General features: G+C 39.5%; 4 protein-coding genes across 9 annotated transcripts; 2 read left to right on the forward strand and 2 right to left on the reverse strand.

Moving 5' to 3' along the window:
* Positions 1-219: 219 nt before the first annotated feature.
* Positions 220-3,259, forward strand: LOC147927403 (uncharacterized). The gene is made up of 3 exons (XM_087487443.1): positions 220-258; positions 339-1,355; positions 2,981-3,259. The coding sequence occupies exons 1-3, from the start codon at positions 220-222 to the stop codon at positions 3,257-3,259; spliced, it is 1,335 nt and encodes a 444-aa protein (XP_087343569.1).
* Positions 3,260-3,396: 137 nt separating this feature from the next.
* On the forward strand, positions 3,397-6,851 carry LOC109129034 (golgin candidate 1-like). 6 transcript variants are annotated; one of them, XR_002035357.2, is made up of 8 exons: positions 3,397-3,986; positions 4,119-4,270; positions 4,608-4,678; positions 5,038-5,467; positions 5,561-5,659; positions 5,949-6,017; positions 6,412-6,616; positions 6,709-6,851. XR_002035357.2 is itself a non-coding variant. In XM_087489624.1 (8 exons), the coding sequence occupies exons 5-8, from the start codon at positions 5,597-5,599 to the stop codon at positions 6,712-6,714; spliced, it is 276 nt and encodes a 91-aa protein (XP_087345750.1). In that variant the 5' UTR covers positions 3,397-3,986; positions 4,119-4,270; positions 4,608-4,678; positions 5,038-5,467; positions 5,561-5,596; the 3' UTR covers positions 6,715-6,851. The 6 variants fall into 6 exon arrangements, 3 of the variants coding, with proteins under 3 accessions (XP_087345750.1, XP_087345751.1, XP_087345749.1); XR_002035355.2 differs by having other exon boundaries at positions 6,415-6,616; XM_087489624.1 differs by having other exon boundaries at positions 6,479-6,616.
* Positions 6,852-7,222: 371 nt separating this feature from the next.
* Positions 7,223-8,745, reverse strand: LOC147927404 (uncharacterized). Its single transcript, XM_087489622.1, has 3 exons — positions 8,515-8,745; positions 7,731-8,431; positions 7,223-7,640 (listed from the first exon to the last, which is right to left on the reverse strand). The coding sequence occupies exons 1-3, from the start codon at positions 8,572-8,574 to the stop codon at positions 7,298-7,300; spliced, it is 1,104 nt and encodes a 367-aa protein (XP_087345748.1). The 5' UTR covers positions 8,575-8,745; the 3' UTR covers positions 7,223-7,297.
* Positions 8,746-15,367: 6,622 nt separating this feature from the next.
* On the reverse strand, positions 15,368-19,516 carry LOC104748953 (uncharacterized). The gene is made up of 6 exons (XM_087487444.1): positions 19,510-19,516; positions 19,317-19,443; positions 19,080-19,182; positions 17,407-18,383; positions 16,627-17,315; positions 15,368-16,449 (listed from the first exon to the last, which is right to left on the reverse strand). The coding sequence occupies exons 1-6, from the start codon at positions 19,514-19,516 to the stop codon at positions 15,368-15,370; spliced, it is 2,985 nt and encodes a 994-aa protein (XP_087343570.1).
* Positions 19,517-21,129: the final 1,613 nt, after the last annotated feature.

The raw sequence follows: 21,129 nt of genomic DNA on the forward strand, positions 1-21,129 counted from the left end.
TTTTGTATAGAGAATTGTGAATAATAACCTTTTTTTTTTAATAGTTGGGTTTTAAGATTATTGAGTATAAAGGGAAAAAAATAAGTAAATAATGGATTAGGGTACGGGTTGATAGTTAAAAGGGAGAGTGTTTCTTGGGCATATAAATTGTATCTAGTTTAGAACAAATTCAGGGTTTGTATAAACTTTTCCTATCAGAACAAATTCAAAGTCTTCACAATGTCTATGGTTCTTAGACATCTAAGGAGAGGAGCCCTTGTAAGCTGATCTCTCTCCCTCTCTCGGGTTATGCTTTTGTTGGTTTGAGAATTAAGATGCATGATTGTTATTTTTGGCAGGGACGAAACCAAAGCCTTCGGTTCTCATCTTCTTTATCCCACAATCAGCCCTATCTCATCCTCGGCGGCGATTATTGTGGGGTTAGTTTCAAGGGTGATAACGTTGGGCACCTCGAGTACTATGATCCTTGTAAAAGTGAAGTCATGATTTCAGAAAAGATAGTGGCTATGGAGTTTTTGGAGTTAATGGGAAGGATTGGATCATCTCATGGTTGGGTAGCTTCTTTGAACACACGTGATGCTACCATGTCTCTCATAGATGATCTTAACCCTACCACATCATTAGATTCATACCCAAAACGTATTTCATTGCCTCCTTTTGTTACTTTGCCGTATTGCCAAACCCAACTTGTCTCTAACGTGGCAATGTCCACTTCTCCTGAACAAGAGGACTGTGTTTTGGCTGTCAAGTTCTTTGGACCACAGCTCAGCTTATGTAAGCCATGTTCCGGTCCGAATTCCAAATGGGTCAACATCAGAACCCCAAATAGCTTTTTCAACTCTCAGGTCATGTACTCCAGAAGAAATCAAATGTTCTGCATGCCCGCTTCTGGAGGCCATTACACGGGATCATGGGATCTCCACAAACATAGGCATAACCCTATATTGAACTATATGAAGTTGCAAAACTTTCCCAAGTTGATGCAACCAGAGTTGGAACTGTTGGATTCATGTTTAAGGAGGGAAGACTTGGTGGAGTCACCCACCGGTGAATCCTTTCTGGTTAAATGGTATGACGGAAGCAGCAATAGTAATTTGGAAAAATCGAAAACCAACAAGCTTTTCTTGGTGTTTAAGATAGACGAGGAAGGAAATGCTTGTTACACGCAAGATATTGGGGATCTTTGCATTTTCTTGTCCAAGTCCGAGCCTTTCTGTCTACCTGCAAGCTTATACGCTGGCCTCACCCCTAACTCCGTCTATTTCGTTGGCTTCGACGACATAGGAGTTTGCAATCTTGCCACTTCCACCGTCTACCCGATTCCAAAAATCAATCCCGACAATTACCTGTCCACGGCAACGTTCTGGCTCCAAAATTAGACTAGCTAGCTACTACTAGGTGTTCATTGCTTAGATTTTATTCCTTTCTTCTTTCTTTTTTTCCGACTTATTTTGATTTGGTCTGTTTTATTCCCATGATAATCCCTCATAATGGAATATAAGAACTGCGTGTTTAATTAGTTAATATATTATGTCTTCGCAAAAATTTTAGAGTTTGGATTTTTCAATAGTATATGCTGCGTGAGACCATCATTAGTGGTGAATACTCTTAGGGGTACTCTTAGTGGTGAAATGAGTTTTAAAGGTATATATATATAGTCATATACAGCTTTAGCTAGCGACATTAAATCTGAGACCACTTTGCTTTGCAAACTCTAAAACATTACAATCAATCTTATCTTCAAATGCTAAGAATGGACATTGATAACATACTCGTCGTCATTATTTGTTGAAAGATAAGTCTTTGTAAAATTAATGAAGTGCATGGATTTGTTCAGGTATCAATCTACAAGATATATATGTCACAGAACATTTTAGCTAGCTAGAATAGTTTCATTTAAACATCCATGACCTACTATTTGGTGCCTTTCGTTCGATATCGGGTTGTGGGTAATGGCTTCTGAGATATAATTAAAGAAGTTCAGATGGTGTGTGTGGTGGTGGTGGACTCAGCAGAAATTTCACGAGGTGCAAAATAAACCAAAAATAATTGTTCTAAAGAAGGATAGAGAAGCCTACGATATCAGTAGACAAATTTTACTGATAATATGCCATTAAAGTCATGCACCTCACTACTCAGTAGCCATGACATCAGTAGAAGAAGAACCATGCACCTCATTATAAATATGGTGCATTGATAATCAATAATATGCCATTAAAGCCTACGACATCAGTAGACAAAGTTCATGCATAGTGCTCTTTCTGCCATCCTTACTCAAACGTGGATCCGTCCTTCCTAACTCCTAAACTAGTGATGATACAACTAGGACGGAGAAGGAAAATTCTTGACATTTATTATAATGGTGGGATATAGTATAATATATAACACTAATTGTGGAAGCTCCAGCTTTTGGCACTTTAGGTGTAATTTTTAAGAGTAGATTATGCTCCGATGACATTTTCTTCGTTGTTTTAGTTTTGGAACGCCAAAAAAAAAACGCTTAAACGTTGTGCAAAAAGAAAAAAAAGAAAAATTTGATAGTTGAAAAGTCGTGCGAAAATATTGAGTTGAGGAGAAAAAAAGTTGTATCGTATAGGTTTTTATTTTATAAAAAGTAAAACATGAAAAATTCGAAAGTCCAAATGTCCAATATGAAATTAACTTAAGCAGAAGATTATGAACATATATATACATACACACACGTGCCTAAATTAATTTAATTTCAATAGTTTCCGAAACGGAGACAAACACACCAACAAAAATAATGGAATTTTAATTTCAGTTATTATTTATGTATATTAAAATTTAAAAAAAAATTGAAAAAATAGAGTTCATCGTCTCTCACCATCGCTCAGACGCTCACTGTGTAACAAACTCTGAGTCGAGGGGGAATAAATATCTTAAACCATCATATCTCTCTGTGCCTATATACTTCCGCATCAACCAATCATCATCATCATCTCTCTAACGATCATGGCAGTGTTGCACCAAGCGAAGAGGGCGTTTCTCAAAGTGTTCGTCGATCACGTACGGAACCCACACGAAAGCTCTTTTCAAAAGAGCAGCGGAGAAGACGTTGGCGATTCTACATGGCAAAAATGCTTCGACTCCGCCGCCAAACATCGTCGTCACCGGTGAGCGATCGTTCAAGTTCACGGTGGGGAGAAAAACCTTCGTCGTCAATGGAACAAACAACACGGCATCTCTCACCCAGCTGAACTCCCGAGGTGGCAAGGTGTTGGCCTTCTCGAAGAAGTAGCGACGGCTGCAGGAATGTTTCCGAGAAGATGAACGGAGGAGGAATCGCCAGTTTTTTTTTTTAGTTTCTTTTGTTTGTTGTAAGCTTTTTTTTTTTTTTTTTTCATATCATATAGTACTCTATTTTGTAGTCCCCACGCTTCTCCTTTTATATTGTTGAATAAAAAATTACCTAAGAAATATTAATTCTCTCTCTCTCTCATCTCCTCAAATCAAAATCTCCGGAAACCGGAATCTACAAAATCCGAAATCTCAAGTGTAGTTTCAATCTGACGGAATCGTTTCCTTCTCCATTTGGCGATTCGCGGAGCTCCCAGAAATCGTTTACGACTTCTTCTTAGTAGCTGATTGCCGGAGCACCGGAACTCGTCCGCTGACCTACATTCCCCAATCGGCGAGATCTGATCGGAGCAACGGCGGCAAGAAGGCGGCGTTATCACCGTCACCTTGGCTTTATAGACCTCTGACTTCGAGTCTTCGACGGCTGTTAGCAAGGTGAAGAAGGCGTTACGAAGCGGCCGCGTAGATGGAGACGGAGGAGGAGGGAGGAGCATCGTCGGGTCAAACCGGATCGGAGCAAGAAATTCGTCACGGACGGTGGGTGAGTTAGTTAGTTCCGGTACAAAATCGAAGATCGGTTCTAGGAATCGTAGGGCTCAATTCTCAGGATCGCTTACGTTGCTCATTGTGATTTCCCCAGCAAATTTTTCTCCTGCCAAATTAGTAAAGTTAACTACCGATTCTTCTTATGTTAATAATATTAGTATATTTTGAGCTTCATAGTGCTTTTAATCTATCGTTAATTACAGATACTGGAGTTATATTTTACTAGTAGATTGACATTTGTGATTTGATTTTAGCTTGGGAATCGAATCGTGTGGAGACAATGGTGCTACCACCTATCTTAAGAGCTTCTTCAACAGCTTTAAACTTCAGCTTTCCCAGACCAAGAAGAAAGAGTATGAATCAAGGCAGAGAAGAAACGTGAAGCTTCTTAGATCCGGCCAGTTTGGTATTGTTATATCCTTTGTGTGCCGTTTAAGTAAATCCGATAAATCTGCTCTACCGCTTTTAAGCAACTAATCCGGCACAGAACCTTAGGAGTTTTAGTAATTTCTCTTGCTAGTCTGTCAAACAAATTATGAGATTTTTCATTGGTTTCCTCTGAATCTTATATCTATCAAATGCCTTTAGAAGAAGAAGTAGATGAACTTGTTAAACAAATACATTGACCTGTCTCGGGTATGAATAAGATGATTCATAAAGTTTGCCTTTCTCTGAATGCTGTTTAATCGTTATGTTACAACTGGTCAAGTGGAGAATGACCTTCTTGTTTGTTTGTTATATAGGCTGGAATGCAAAAGTTGAGGGTTGAAGTGGCAGAGCCATGAAATGGTTAGCAGAACACTACTCACCCTAGGTAACATTCACAGTTTCTAAGAATCTGCCTCTTCTTGTCAATGCATCAACGGTTTCTGATTGTTTGTTTATCTTAGTCTACACTACTCTTCAATCTTTATTTATCAAGTGGCTTAGGCAGACCTGTTTGTTCTGTGTTTTTTAATTATTATTTAATGCAATAAATTTCATTGTCCTGTCAAGTCCTTTTGATCTTTTTTTGTGTGAACGACCCATTGTTCTTTTGATTTTAATGGTTGCTAAACACAAGTGTCTACAACTAATTGATATATATAGTTTCGTTAATGACTTCCAGTAATTTGCTGTTCGCGATATACTATTACAAACATAGACCATTGAGACAGTATTTTCTTATTCCAGCCATTGCGGGAGGAGCTCTCCACCACTGAAATGAGAGCCGAAGACGAGCATTCTGCTCATAGTAAGGTTGATAGTCCCAAAAAAAAGGCACACAACGGGATTTAGATGATTCTTCAAAAAGAAATACCTGAAGAAACTGGGATCTGTAGTGCATGTATCTCCGGTTGGTGAAGGGAATGTGGCTCAAGGCGCGGGGGATGAGGCAAAAGTTGGCATTTCAATCAGTCTGGAGAAAGAACAGGTAGAGCTGATAAGACGTCCATGAAGATTCAAGATCAACTTGAAGAGGTTTTGTGCGAGTCTCGGGGAAATGAAGATTATAGCAAATGCTACTTGCATTACCACTACTTTGATCTGAGTTTTAAATTTGCTGGTATTTGTGAGAATATTTGATGAAAGGACAACGAAAGCGGCAGTTCGTGGACAGAAGGTGGTGTTTAGATGAACTCATCTTCTATGTGTTTTCTTCTCTCATCATCATTATATTCGAACTTCATACAAATAAATAGCAAGTATTACTCAGGCCGAATGTACATCTCTGAATCAAGAGCTGCAAGATATGGAAGCTCGTGCTCGCAAAGGACAAAAGAATTCCCCAGATGAAGCAAACCAAGTGATCCAGGTATGTCACATCAGATTATCGTGCTCTGCATCGTGGATGTAAATTTCAATAATGAAGTCTTAGCACACTTGCAAATTTTCTGTTAGATGTATAGACTATAGAACATATATGTAAAAAGGTAACTCTGATAAGACCACCTTCTATTGGATTTTATGGTGGCTCGTTTCACATAAAAAAATATCTGGAGAAATCGAATTCCAAAAATGAGAAATATATTCCAACCCTTGAAAACAACTTTTATGAGCTTTTAGATTTGGCTACTCCAGAGAAGTTACTTCTAATATTGCAGAATCAAGCATGGCAGGACGAAGTGGACTGTGCTCAGCAAGGTCAAAGAGAAACTTTCTTCAACGGAGAGGTACGTTCACCAACCACGCAATTCGTTTTGTGCTGTACTAGCATTATCTTTACATATTGTGTGTTTGTTTGTTTGTTTCTCCTAGTCTATACTACTCTTCAATTTTTTTAAGTGGCTTAGGCAGACCTGATAGTTCTCCGTTGAACCCCTAAGGCGTTTTTCTACTACTTAATGCAATAAATTTCATTGTCGTGTTAAATTCTTTTGATTTTTTGTGTGAAAGACCCATTGCTCTACTTGCTAACACGGTCTTGTGAATATGACGGACTCATTCGATGGTTGCAAAACAGAAGTGCCTCAATTAATTGATATATTTTGTTTTTGCTTGTGAACTGGTATCTTTAATACATATGATCATGTAAACATGCCGTTTATTGAAATACCCCTGATCTAGTAGGAGTATACAGAGCTGGAGAAAAGCGACCGTGAACTAACAGATTTACTGGTAACGTGGACTCTAGGGCGTACTGATTCTCTGGATCAATATTGTATTGCAAAGTTGTCTGCTAGCTTCTGGCTTTGGTGTTTGGATTGAAAGTGAGAAGGCTGCAGCAGAGTTTCAGTTGAAGGAGGAGGTCAAACGTCTACATGAAGCGCAGGTACGACGTCGAAGCTCTCTACGGTTCATATATGTACACCTTTTGCTTTCCATGGTACTTACGAGAAAGTTTGTAAACTTGTTGATTCATAGAGGTAGAAAGAAGCATCACTGAGCTGTTTTCACCTTCAAAGAGTGTGTACAACCAGGCAAAGTGCTGGGTTCATAGACCAACTAAACACAACATTTCTAAGATGTAATAAATACACAATAGAACTTTTAAGGATTACTGGACACAGCTTCCGAGTCAAGTAGAACTTTGTGTAGGAGAGTAGCCTGACGTACTGCTATAGGCTTTGCCCAGACATATGATGCGTCTAGTAGATGCTATGTTTTTAATCGTGCTAATAGAAATTGCTATGTTTTTTCACAACGATATACATAATGATGTGTATAGTAGATGCAGGACAGCTAAAACATGTGGCCGAGTCTAGATTTGGTGGGGGTATTGCTAATAACAATGACATTAGGAAGTTTTAAACGTTGTGACAAAGACAAAGAAAGCTGGATTGGGGTAGCCATGATAAGTAGGAATTCTCTCGGTAAAGATGTAGACAATGCACTTCCCTCCCTCGGTAAGAACCGAGAGTCTGTACATTGTCTAGGATGAATCAAAACAAAACAAGACTTAATAACCCCTGTTTAATATAAGGAACAAAAAGACAACCAAAAAAAGAAAATGCTAGAGAAAAACCGGAGGAATCCAGTACGGGCAAGCAAATACTGAGCCTGGTAAACCTTTGTCACCCAACTCTTGGGCAGTTTTGGTTGCGAGGTCATAAACTCCAAAGCCGTAACCCATGAAATAGATAGAGTTAGGCTTGAGACCAGGGCATGAGCTGGCCTGAACACAAAAAGGTTCATTGTCTCCAAGGAAAATGCATATATCCCCAATGTCCTCTGTGTAACACATGCTTCTTACTCCATCTTTATTTACCTCTTCCTGTCTGAAGACCATGAACCGGTTTGTCTTATAGTAGATTGTTTCTTTCTCATTGAACACACAAGGCAAGCTCTCCCCATACCTGTAAGCACGAACCAACCAAGATGTTTTAGCATTTAACAGTTTTTTTCTCTTCCCTTATAAAAAAATCTTGTATATATTATATATATACCACTTGACGAGGAAACATTCGCCCGAGGGGGCCTCCAATAAGTGTTCAGTCTTGGCACACGAATCCAATAGCTGCCACTCTGACCGCCAAAACCTAGGAATGTTGCGAAACCGCAACTCGTGGAACTTTGGGTAGTCCCAGTTCTTGGAATGGATATGCCAGGAAGCCAAGAAACGGCTTCCTGGAGCGAGCATATAGAAACTTTTATCTCTCTTGGAATACGTGAGACTCGAGTTGTTGTGGAAGTACTCAAAAGGGGTTACAATGTTCGTCCACTCCGAGTCTCGACCGGGTACACAGAGACTCAACTGAAACCCCATAAACTTGACAGCAACTACACATTCCTCATCCTCTTGGTCAGGATAAGAGGACATTGACACTTTTTTCACGGATTCCAGTTTGTAATCGGGCAGCGGACACAGAGGAGGCAGAGGCGTGATCTTAGGGGATGATTTTGATGCTGAAGGGAGAAAGAAGTCGGAGATACGTACAACAGAGCTGTCGTTTTGGTCCATGAAAAGTCCCCAACCATGTGATATTCCCTGCAATTCCAACGTATTGAGCTCCTCGGGGAGTGTTTTATCTGAAATTTTGATAGTCTCTTCCTTGACTGGGTCGTACAAATGGAGCGAGTCTTCTTTCAACCAAAAGCCGATAGTCAGATAGGGCGGGGTTTGCGACAATCTAACACTCTGGTTTTTCTACCAACCAAAACAGAACTAGTCAGTGGTCAGTATCCAACAATGAAAAATAAAATAGAAACTACAAAACGAGAGTAACTTACGAGAGCATCTTTCGGTTTCTTGAGATTTAGCTTCGAGAGATGTCTGAGAAGCATTGACATTGTCACGCACGACTTTTCTCACAAAAACCCTAATTTAATCCTTTACTTAATTAATCCTTTAGACGTTATATATTTTATACACAGCACTAACGTGTATATATATCAAATACTTCAAATAATAATTTCAACACCCTTACCAAAAAAAAAATTTCAACACTATCCGAATATTGTATAGCTAATATATATATCGTGTTGTTATATATACTTTTAAGATGTTTCAGAATATTGTATCTTGAGTAATATATATGCATGTGTCTCGTGGACGTCACGTTTTAATTTCTCTCTTTTGCGGGTAGATTTAAATTTATTAACTCGATCACATGGAGTATATGTAACTTCTGGTTGTCAGCGTTCGGTTCACTCGAAACTGCATACGTGAAATAGGAAAACTTTGCTCAGCTTTTTCTTTGGTCGGGAAATATATATATATAGCTTGCTTGGGAAGAGGTGTAAACCAAAGGAAGTAAGTATAGGACTTGGTTCGAGATCTCGAAAAGAGGTGAATGAGGTGTAATTATGGGAACCTCTAATTTACGAAATGATACCCTAACAAATTAAAATGGACAATACACCCTTTTATGTATTATATGATGATTCAAAATAACTAAAAATAAAATAAAATGATTGGAGAATCATGATTTTAAATTTTGTCAACAAAATTATTTAAATATCTATATTTTAGAAAATCTGAAATAAATGTTAGTTTAAAAGAAAAATCAAAAAAATAATATGGATAATACTAATACTATGTTTGGTTGCAAGAATAGCTATAAATTAATTAGAATGTGAGTGTTTGGAAACATCTATAAAATGAATTCAAAAATATTATATAGATTATATCCAGTTTGTTTTATGGCAAGACATGTAATTTTCTTCCACTTGATGGCATTCTAGCATTGCACTCATTTTGATCAGAGAAGACAAGCAAATATTTTACTATTTTTGGAACTCTTTTTCATATCTCCTTCCTCATTCCTTGATTCAGTGAGAATTCTCCCATTGTAAATGTCTCGATTGTATGATCAATATAAGATATCTTTTTTTTATTGAAGTCAATCATATAATTTCGATATGTGTTAGTTATGCATAAATTATGGGAGTCCTTGTAGTTCTATCCAAAGTGTGTTAATTGTGCATAATTTTTTTGAAAAAGATCGAATCTATAAATTTTATTGAGGTGCATCACTTTAAATGGTGAATTTTTTTTTAATTATTCGTGTGATATATTAGTTGGTTTATTTGTGGTTTAGATTAACCAGACTTCCCATTCTATTGCATAAACCTAAAAAGTAAAATCGATTCCAAAAAGTTTTCTATCTCTCGGCTCTCTCGATATCTCTCGGCTATCTCGATATCAAAAGAGTCGTACTTTTTCAAAACGTGGTAAGGTGGTGGTGGGGATTCACTTTCAGAAAAAATAGAGCGAAGAAGATGAGGTAATTTTACTTCAATCAATGATAGATCATCATTCAATACTCAATGACAATCTGCATTTTACAAACTTGTTCAAAAGTCCATATCGTTTGAGTATAAGAATATGAAGCAATTGAGTGACAAAATGAGATGGTTGAAGAAGAAGTATGTGGGAAAATAATAAAAGAAACCATTTACCCAAGGCCATGGTATACCATGTTCCCAACTTGCTAAAATGGCTTGGGAGTCTAAGGGTCCGAATGGTGATCGTATATTTGGTTGTGCGGGAAAAATGGTTCAACTGCGGTTCATGGAAGAAAAATATATTTGCGGAAAAGTGCGGTTAATACAAAATAAACAGTACAGAATGATATTTGATTGGTGAAAAAGTAAATTCGGTTCACAATAAAATTACACATATATTTCTATAGTATAATAATGATTTCATGAATAAATTAGTAACTATATAAATAATTAATAAAATTGTAATTTATTATGTATTTTTGTTAATGAAAAACATATTTATCTTTAAACATATTTATTTAAACTAAAAGTTCAAATTTTTATGTACATATTTTTTTATGCATAACTAAAAACACTATTTATTTATTAATATTTTTTGCTATTTATGACATATATGAATTAATTATTATTTATTTTGTTATTTATAGTTATGATTATTTATTGCATAATTATAAAATTTTTATTAATCAATTAATCATGAAAAGTGGATTTTAAGGTGTCCCACACCATTTATGGAGTTATTTTCAACATAGTGCGTTTTTCATTTTATCAGATATGAAAAAAATTAAAAGCAGATTTCTTTTATTGGATTAAAAAAACGGAAACTACCTTTTTTTGCTTAATTCAAGTGGTCGATTTCATGTTTCACAATCAGATTCAACCGTAAATTTCCAGAAGTGATTCAAAGTGTGTTAATTGTGCATGCATAACTTTTTTGAAAAAGATAGAATCTATAAATTTTATTGAGGTGCATCACTTTAAATGGTGAAATTTTTTAATTTATTAGTGTGAGATATTTGTTGGTTTATTTGTGGTTTAGATAAACAATGTCACCCAACCAGACTTCCCATTCTATTGCATAAACTCTAAAAAGTAAAATCGATTCCAAAAGTTTTATATCTCTCGGCTCTCTCGATATCTCTCGGCTCTCTCGATATCGAGAGAGTCGTACTTTTTCAAAACGTGGCAAGGTGGTTGGGATTCACTTTCAGAAAAAATGGAGTGAAGAAGATGAGGTAATCTTACTCCAATCAATGAATGATCATTATTCAATACTCAATGACAAGTCTGCATTTTACAAACTTGTTCAAAAGTATATCGTTTGAGTTTAAGAATATGAAGCAATTGAGTGACAAGATGAGATGGTTGAAGAAGAGGTATGTGGGAAAATAGGAGAAGAAACCATTTACCCAAGGCCATGGTATGACATGTTTCCAACTTGCTTGGATGGTTTGGGAGTCTAAGGGTCCGAATGGTGACCGCATATTTGGTTGTGCGGGACAAATGGTTCAACTGCGGTTCATGGAAGAAAAATATATTTACGGAAAAAGCGCGGTTAATACAAAATAAACGGTATGGAATGATATTTGATTGGTGAAAAAATAATTTTGGTTCACAATAAAATTACACATATATTTCTATAGTATAATAATAATTTTATGAATAAATTAGTAACTATATGGATAATTTGAATTCTGGGGTTTTGGCTGAAGATTCCGGCAACTCAACCCAACAAATCTCCTCAAGCTGAGTCTTCAGTCTGGATCACCTCGACTTACAGTAGCAAGACTGGTAATTCTCATATTTTAATCTCCTTTTTTTAACCGTTGTAACCATTGCAAACCTTTGGAAAACGTTTGAATCCCTCCCAGCCCCCGACAATTTAAGAAAACCCGCTGAAAGAGACCTTTTCCCATACTAATCCTTTACCCTGCAAAGTAATCTCTCAAAATGAGCAGAAACATACCATATCACCTTAATGGGAAAGGTATTGATCAGGGTTTCTCACCATCTCCACGAAAACGTATCCGAGCACCAGATCTGGATACTTCAGAGCTTATAGAAGCAAACGCCCTCACGCTCATGGATAGATTCACAAACCCATCTGCTCAACGCCTTTGGTCGTTATTTCCTTTCCTCTCTAACCGCTGGAACCTACGAGGAACAACAACAGGGGCAAATCTAAGTAAAGGCTGCTTTCAGATCTCTTTTGAGTATGAAGATGATATGCAAAAGGTATTGGATAATAGACCTTACTTCTTTGATCAATGGATGGTTATTTTTCAAAAGTGGGAACCAGTTATCTCTGAATCCTTCCCAGCCATGATACCCTTTTGGATAGAACTACAAGGACTCCCAAAACATTTATGGCAACCCGCAATGCTAAAAACAGTGGCAGAGGAGTTGGGAGAATTCTTGGATATGGAATTGAAAGTCCTTATCAACGGGCTACAACCCCTAACAAAACAAACTGTTGTTGAATTCGCAAATGGTAAGGAATCAATAGTGTACCTGGACTACAAAAACCTTAAAAACCATTGCTTACATTGTCACCGACTCACACATGAGAAAAAGACTGCCATGGGCTAGCGATCCAAAAGGAGAAGCAGTCTACCTCCCTAAGACAATCTGAGCCAACGGCTTCTATTCTAGTATCAAGGAACTACTACACCCCCCAAGACAATTTTACTGCACTAAGAGTGACTGCGGGAACCCCCGAACCTCGAAGCCAACCTGACCAAGACTATAGTCTCAGGAAAAGGAAAGCAGTGCTCATGGAGGATCGATCTTACTCACAGGTGGAAGCCAGATCAAACAACCACCCTCTCATCTCTCACCGCAGATATCCCATGCGAGTTCCAGAACGTCAAACCAGATCCTCTCAGAGAGATTTTCGGCAAAATTGGTCACAAAGAGGGAATGGAGGCTACCTCAAAAGACATAATTTAGAATGGAGAGCAAAAATCGTCTCTCCTGCTCTATCCAGTCAGGAAGCATCCTTTTCCTCCAGAGCTCGACGACCTCCACTAGAGAGAACGGCCACTAGTCCGGACCCAACCACACCCCCACCTTTTCAAACACTAACAAGAGAGCAAATTTTGAACGACCTTAGGGAAGTCACAATCCAGTATACTTCCTGCGTAGATCAAACTGAAAGCGCTGCAAAAAAGATGTGAGTCATCCAAGGAGAGAGTAGGAACATAATGGCAAACACAGCGGATTGTATCTTAGCGGCCTCTGCAGATCTAGACCCTGGTGTGCACCAAGGGATATCTCCTCCGCCAACTAATAACATCTCTCCAGGAAGACACACCCTTGAGGACCTACCTAGGCTGACCCCACATGAGGTGGAGAGTCATAAGAGAGGTAGAGGTCAACCAACATCAGCTAAAGGTGCATCAAAAGCAAAATGGGAGCAAAATCACAAAAACAAAACCTAACCTTAGGCTCCCTAAAGAAGACTACCAAGTCTCAAGGGGGAAAAGGTGCTGCCATGAGTGGTCCCTCTAGAACCAAAGAACCAAGAAATAAAGATAACACGTCTGAAGCTGGAACCTCAAGAACTGGAAAACCAAAACCATCAAAGCCGCCTGCTCCCAAGATCACTTTGATCCCGACAAGCAAGAAACGAGTGGTGGATTTTCAGAATCAGTCAACTCCTCTTCCTTAAGACTTTTGAGCTGGAACTGTTGTGGGTTGAGGAATTCCATAATAGGCCAGCGGCTAAGGGACATCAAGAGAAAGATTTTCTCGATGTTTCATTCCTCATGGAGACGCATAACTCGACAGAGTTTGTGCTCCAACACCTAGACTGGATGGGCTACTCCTCATCCTTCTTAGTTCCTAATGTATGGTGATAGTACGACACGAACTCCGGATATCATCAATGGATTCTCGAAGAACAAGTCGCAGCTTAGAGTTCTATTATCTTTGTATCAATGGATCAAAGAGTAAGAGAATTCAAAGACTTGGAACAAGAAAAACTTCTCTGTTATTAAAATTCTTAAAACAGCTGCCGTTCACGTTACAAGAAAAGAGTACTTATATGTCTCCACAAACAAAACCCTCGTCGGAACTTGTCGAGCAAGCAACAACTACACCGACTTAAAAGAAACCCAATAATAAATAATAAAGCCCAACAAAACTAATGAAAATAAATATAGAGTAAAGTCCAGTAAAAGAATAAGAAGATGTCGCTACATCAGGTCGCCGGGGGTGAATTCGTCCTCGAATTGACGTCGTCATCATCACTAACATACGGGAATAGGTGCTTAACGTTAAAACATCGGCTGTATGCATGTGAGGAGGCAAACGAAGTCGATAAGCATTATTATTAATCTTCCCGAGAACCTCTAAAGGTCCAATCTTAGGAGCCTTGAGCTTGTTGTAAGTGGATTTAGGAAATCTATCCTTTGTCAGAACAGCCCAGACCAAATCACCAACGTCGAAGTGTATGTCACGTCTGTGAATATAAACAGCAGCTTTATACTTCACGGTGGCAGCCTCCAAATTAGATTTGACATGGTCATGAACAGATTGAAACTCTTCAACAACATCACAAGCCCTCCCATGAAAACGTGTACGATCTGGAGCTACACTTAAGTCAAGTGGACCACGGGGAACAAAACCATACATCACACGAAATGGACTAAATCCAGTGCTACGATTCACCGCATGATTATGCGCAAACTCTGCTTGACAAAGAACCCTATCCCAAGAACGAATATTGTCACCAACCAAACACCGCAAAAGATCACCTAATGCTCGATTAGTCACCTCAGTTTGGCCGTCTGATTGAGGATGATAGGCAGAACTCATATCCAAACTAGTGCGTACTAATTTCCACAAAGAGAGCCAAAAGTGGCTCAAAAATCGAGAATCTCGATCAGAGAAAATGGAGAAAGGAAGGCCATGGAGACGATAAATCTCTCGGAAAAACAAAGCAGCAACTTGGGACGCATCCGTCGTTTTTTGGCAAGGAATGAAGTGAACCATCTTATAAAAACGATCAACAACCACAAAGATAGAATCATTACCACGTTGTGTGCGCGGTAAGCCAAGAACAAAGTCCATACTAATAACAGTCCACCGTTGCGTCGGGATCGGCAAAGGCAAATACAAACCCGCATTAGATGCTTTCCCTTTGAAGCTTGACAAACTCCGCATCTGACAATAAACCGCTCAACATCCCTTCTCAACGTTGGCCAAAAATACGAGTCAGTCACCAACTTCAATGTCCGATCACGTCCAATGTGACCTTCGCCATGCAGTTCCCGAATAAAGTGAAGTCGAAGACTACAAAGCTTTATTCCACGAAACAAAAATCCATCAACCACCAAATAATCAGAGCTACGGTCTAGCTCAATGTCACTCCAAATTTTCCCAAAAAAGGATCCGTAGGATACAACTCTGGTAACATCGCAAAACCGGTGATAGACGCATGAGACGTTGAGAGAAGTGAATGCCGTCGACTAAGAGCGTCAGCCACTTTATTAAGCGATCCCGCCTTGTGCTTAATCACAAACGTAAATTGTTGCAAATAGGCAAACCACGAAGCATGACGTGAAGAAACTTTATCTTGAGCCCCCATATGCTTAAGTGCATCGTGATCAGTAAAAAGAACAAATTCTTTGTGAAAAAGATAGTGACGCCAGTGCTTAATGGCTTGGACCACATCATATAATTCAATGTCATACGTACTATAACGCCCACGCGAGCCCGCTATTTTTTCACTAAAAAAGGCAACATGTTTGCCCAGCTGGCTTAACACCGCTCCAATGCCTGTTTTTGAGGCATCACAATGGAGTTCAAATGCCAAAGAAAAATTGGGAAGTACCAAAACTGGGGCTGAAGAACACTTCATCTTGATCTCACGGAAAACAACTTCCGCTTCATCCGTCCATATGAATTGGCTTGACCGCATACAGTTCGTTATTGGGGCCATGATACCGCTAAAATGCTGAATAAAATGTCGGTAAAAGGAGGCAAGTCCATGGAAGCTTCGTACATCGGTAACTGTCTTCGGTGATGGCCAAGATTTTATCGCACTGACCTTAGATGGATCAACTTTCAAACCGCTGCTAGAAATGACATAACCAAGGAAAAGCACTTCCGACACGCTAAAAGAACATTTCTTAGGCGCAAGAAATAATTTCTCACGGCGGAGCACAAGTAGAACGTCACGTAAATGGTCAAGATGTTCTGAAAGAGTTGAACTAAAAATCAGTATATGGTCAAAATAAACGACAACAAACCGTCCAATAAAAGGTTGCAAGGCTTGATTCATAACACGCATGAAAGTGCTTGGAGCATTTGACAAACCAAAGGGCATAACGAGCCATTCAAAAAGACCCTCTCTAGTCTTAAAATCAGTCTTCCACTCATCACCAGGACGAATACGGATTTGGTGATAGCCACTCTTGAGATCTAACTTGGTAACTATAGAAGTAGAACCAATTTAGTCAAGGAGATCATCCAAACGAGGAATTGGAAACCGATACATCACCGTAATTTTATTAATCGCCCTACTATCCACACACATACACCAAGTACCATCTTTCTTGGAAATAACCAAGGCTGGCACTGCACACGGACTAAGGCTTTATCGCAAATAACCTTTAGCAAGAAGCTCCTCTACTTGCTTGCGAAATTCATCATGCTCCATCGGGCTCATACGATAGTGAGGTCGATTCGGCAAAACCGTATTGGGCACCAAGTCAATACAATGCTGGATATCACGCATTGGTGGCAATCCCTCTGGTAACTTACTAGGAAAAACATCCTTGAACTCGTCCAGGAGAGCATGAAATGCAATAGGTGTAGTCTCCGTCACCGATGGAGAGTCTGGTTTCAAAATAAGAAGATACGTCAATTCAGCATGTTCAACTTCATGGAAAATATGAGCTTTTGAAACCAATAACGTGGCCTTAGGAGTAGTAGTTGGATTCGTGGGTTGCTCAATATCGTGACTAGCAACAAGAGGTTCGGAGGCAGACCGTGACGGTACCAAAATAATACGCTTTCCCTCATAGGTGAAAGAATGTGTATTAGCAAATCCATCATGTATCGTTCGACGATCATACTGCCAAGGTCTCCCTAACAAGAGATTACACACATCCATAGGAACAACATCACACAACACCAAGTATTTATAGTTTGAACCCATGGAAAAAGGAACTCGACTTCGTTTAGACACGCGCATGTCGGATTTAGACGTAAGCCATGCAATTTGATACGGAGTAGGATAAGACTCTGTAAACAAGCCCAATTTTGTCACTTCTTCCTCGGAAATCACGTTGGTGCAGCTGCCAGAGTCAATGATTATTCAACAAACTTTTCCCCGAATGGTACAAGTAGAGTGAAATATGTTAGTACGAAGCCATGATTCTTCAACACCGTGTGGAATCATGAAGTTTCTCCGTATCACCAAGTACTTCTTCTGTAGTCTCATCAGGCTCATTGTCGTCTAAATAATCATCATAAACAGGTGCATCACTTGCTAACAGGCCGCGACGTTGGAGAGTGGGACAACTAGCTTGACGATGACCTTGTTCCCCACACTTAAAACACTTAGAAGCCGGTGTCCGCGTTTGTCCTGACATACCACTATTCTCGTAAAAATCGTTGTGTCGCACAGGTTCACTAGTTTTGATTGCCCCTGTTTCAGTGGAAGAACCCAAACGCAAATGAGATGAATTCCAAGAAGATGATTGCCCATGAGCTTGCTGCTCAATTAATAAAGCACGCTGATGTGCTTCCGAAACCGTCATGGGGTTAAACTGTAGTAGAGTGTTCTGAATTTGTAAACGAAGACCGCCAATAAAACGCGACACTCTCTGCTCTTCATTCTCTGTTAATGAATTTCTGGCCATTAAAGAAAAAAAATCTGACGCATACTCATCAACAGACTTTGAACCTTGTCTCAAATTGTGAAGTCGTGTGTACAAGGTGCATGTGTAATTATAAGGCAAAAAGGCCTTTCTCATCAGCCTTTTCAGCTTTTCCCACGAAGCAATACGATCTTTGCCTGCCCTTGCACATGATTCCTTAGTTTGCTGCCACCACGCCGATGCTCTGCCTCGGAACCGTGTCGCCACAAGAGATACACACATCTTATCAGGAACTTCTTTGAACGCCAGCAATTCATCTGTTGTGTTAAGCCAATCGAGAAACTCATCTGGTTGTAACCCTCCAGTAAATTCAGGTATCTCAAGTCGAAAACCTGATTCCCACCGCCTATCTTCAAAACGTGGAGCTGCAATGATGTCACGATGTTGATGCCTCCGATCTGGTAAGTCACCAAGTGGTGCAAAAGGGTTATCTTCAACGTCTTCCTCGTCGTCAACCTCATCAAAAACTGGCTCTTCTTGTCTCTGCACACCCAGAACATCACGCTGAAGCTTGGAAGATAGCTCGTAATGCAGATTCAATAGTGGTTCGCATGGTATCTCGAAAATTATGTTGCATCTCAGCCATCATCTTCCGAAATTCATCGTTGTGTTCATCGAGCTGGGTTTGAAGATTTTTCTTTGGATGCATGATTAGGATCTTGGGCTCTGATACCAACTAATGCAGGGTGATAGTACGACACGAACTCCGGATATCAATGGATTCTCGAAGAACAAGTCGCAGCTTAGAGTTCTATTATCTTTGTATCAATGGATCAAAGAGTAAGAGAATTCAAAGACTTGGAATAAGAGAAACTTCTCTTTTATTAAAACTCTTAAAACAGCTGCCGTTCACGTTACAAGAAAAAGAGTACTTATATGTCTCCGCAAACAAAACCCTCGTCGGAACTTGTCGAGCAAGCAACAACTACACCGACTTAAAAGAAACCCAATAATAAATAATAAAGCCCAACAAAACTAATGAAAATAAATGTAGAGTAAAGTCCAGTAAAAGAATAAGATGATGTCGCTACATCAGTTCCCCCTTCACCAACAACAGCGGGTGGACTCGCTCTGTTCTGGAAACCAAGTGTAGACATAGAAATTCTTCAGTCGTGTCCAAACTACATTGCGTCAAAAGGAAAAATATTTTTCTCTACCTTTGTATATGGAGAACCGGACCACACCAAGCATGCTCTCATTTGGAATCAGATCCAGGATTTGGCATCCTGTAGAAATGGCCCTTGGTTCCTTACCGGTGACTTCAATGATATCATAAATGACACTGAAAAGGTTGGTGGCCCACCAAGAACATAAGGTTCATTTACTGCACTAAGGTCATTTATGTCTTCTTATGATCTTTATGATTTAAAACATATTGGCTGCTACCTGTCTTGGAGAGGTAAAAGACATACTCACCTGGTCCACTGTCGGTTAGATAGGGCAATGTCCAACAGTGAATGGGTAGTAGAATTCCCCTTTGGCCGTAGTGAATACTTGAGATTTGAAGGCTCAGACCACCGCCCTTTGGTCACTTCTTTTGATCCTATCAAAAAAAGAAAGAAAAGTTTATTCAGGTATGACAGGCAACTAAAAGATAATGTGGAAGTACGCAACATGGTACTTGATGCATGGGCTTCAATACCTACGGGTTCAGTCAATGAACGCATTAGTGCTTGCCGTCATGCTATAATCACCTGGAGCAAGGATCAACATGAAAACAATCAAAAAGTGATTAATGAGTTAAGAGAAAAACTAGAAGCATGTATGAATGCTGATGTAGATAACCAAGAAGAAATCTCCCTCATTAACAAAGATCTCCTTGCAACGTACAAGTAAGAAAAGGCTTTCTGGCAACAAAGAAGTAGACAGCTCTGGCTAACCCTGGGAGACAAAAACACGGGTTATTTTCATGCTGCAACAAAAGGTCGGAGAGCTATTAATAAAACTTATGTTATGGAGTAAGCTACGGGAGCACCAGTGTTTGAGGAAAAAGATATCATACAAACTATAACCGAATATTTCAAACAAATATGCACCTCTCAGGAGGGTGACAGAAAGTCAGTAGTGCTAGAAGCTCTGAACCCGTGCATATCCCCACAGGATAATGAAAAGCTGACTGGAATCCCAACCGCAGAGGTCCAGAGGAGATCAAAAGTGCATGCTTTGATATCCACCCAGACAAAGCCCCGGGCCTGATGGATTTTCAGCAAGCTTCTTCCAGTCAAATTGGAGCTCAGTGGGGAATGAAAAAGTTGCGGAAATTCAAGCTTTCTTCGTATCTGGTAATCTAACTAAAAATATAAACCATACACATGTTAGGCTCATTCCCAAGGTACCAAGTCCACAGAAAGTATCAGATTACATGCCTATCGCACTATTTTCGGTATACTACAAAATCATCTCAAAAATACTGACAAAGCGGCTACAACCGATCCTGCAGAACTGCATCTCCGAGAACCAATCGGCTTTTGTTCCCCACATAGCAATATCAGACAATGGCTTGGTCACACACGAGACACTACATTACCTAAAAACCTCAAACGCAAAAGAGAGGGTATCCATGGCAGTTAAAACTAACATGAGTAAAGCGTATGACATGTTAGAGTGGGATTTCATTGAGGCGGTCCTGGAGAGAATGGGTTTTCATAGGCATTGGATCCATTGGATTATGCAATGTATTACCTCGGTCTCTTATTCCTACTTAATCAATGGCCAGGCTCTAGGATTGGTAGTACCAACTAGAGGTATCAGACAAGGAGATCTACTTTCCCCCTATGTATTCATTCTATGCAGTGAAGTCCTATATGGTCTATGCAACAAAGCTCAGGAACAAGACACCCTCCCTGGTATCAGAGTGGCAAAAGCTAGCCCCCGAGTGAACCATCTGCTTTTCGCAGATGACACTATGTTCTTCTGCAGAGTTGACCACAAAAGCTGTTTGAAACTAAAAAATATTCTGCAAAAGTATGAAGAGGCTTCGGGTCAGAAGATCGATACAGAAAAATCAGCGATCACTTTTGCTAAGAATACTAGTGCAGCGACAAAAGAAAGAGTAAAACGAGATCTAGCTATCACAAAAGAAGGTGGTCAAGGGAAATACCTTGGCCTACCAGAACTCTTCGGACGAAAAAAGAAAGATCTCTTCACACAAATTGTGGACCGCATTCAGCACAGAGCCATCAGTTGGTCTTCAAGATTTCTATCCTCGGCGGGTAAACTGAATCTACTC

This window comes from Camelina sativa, chromosome 15 (genome assembly GCF_030686135.1).
Source record: "Camelina sativa cultivar CO46 ecotype springtype chromosome 15, ASM3068613v1".
NCBI lineage: Eukaryota > Viridiplantae > Streptophyta > Magnoliopsida > Brassicales > Brassicaceae > Camelina > Camelina sativa.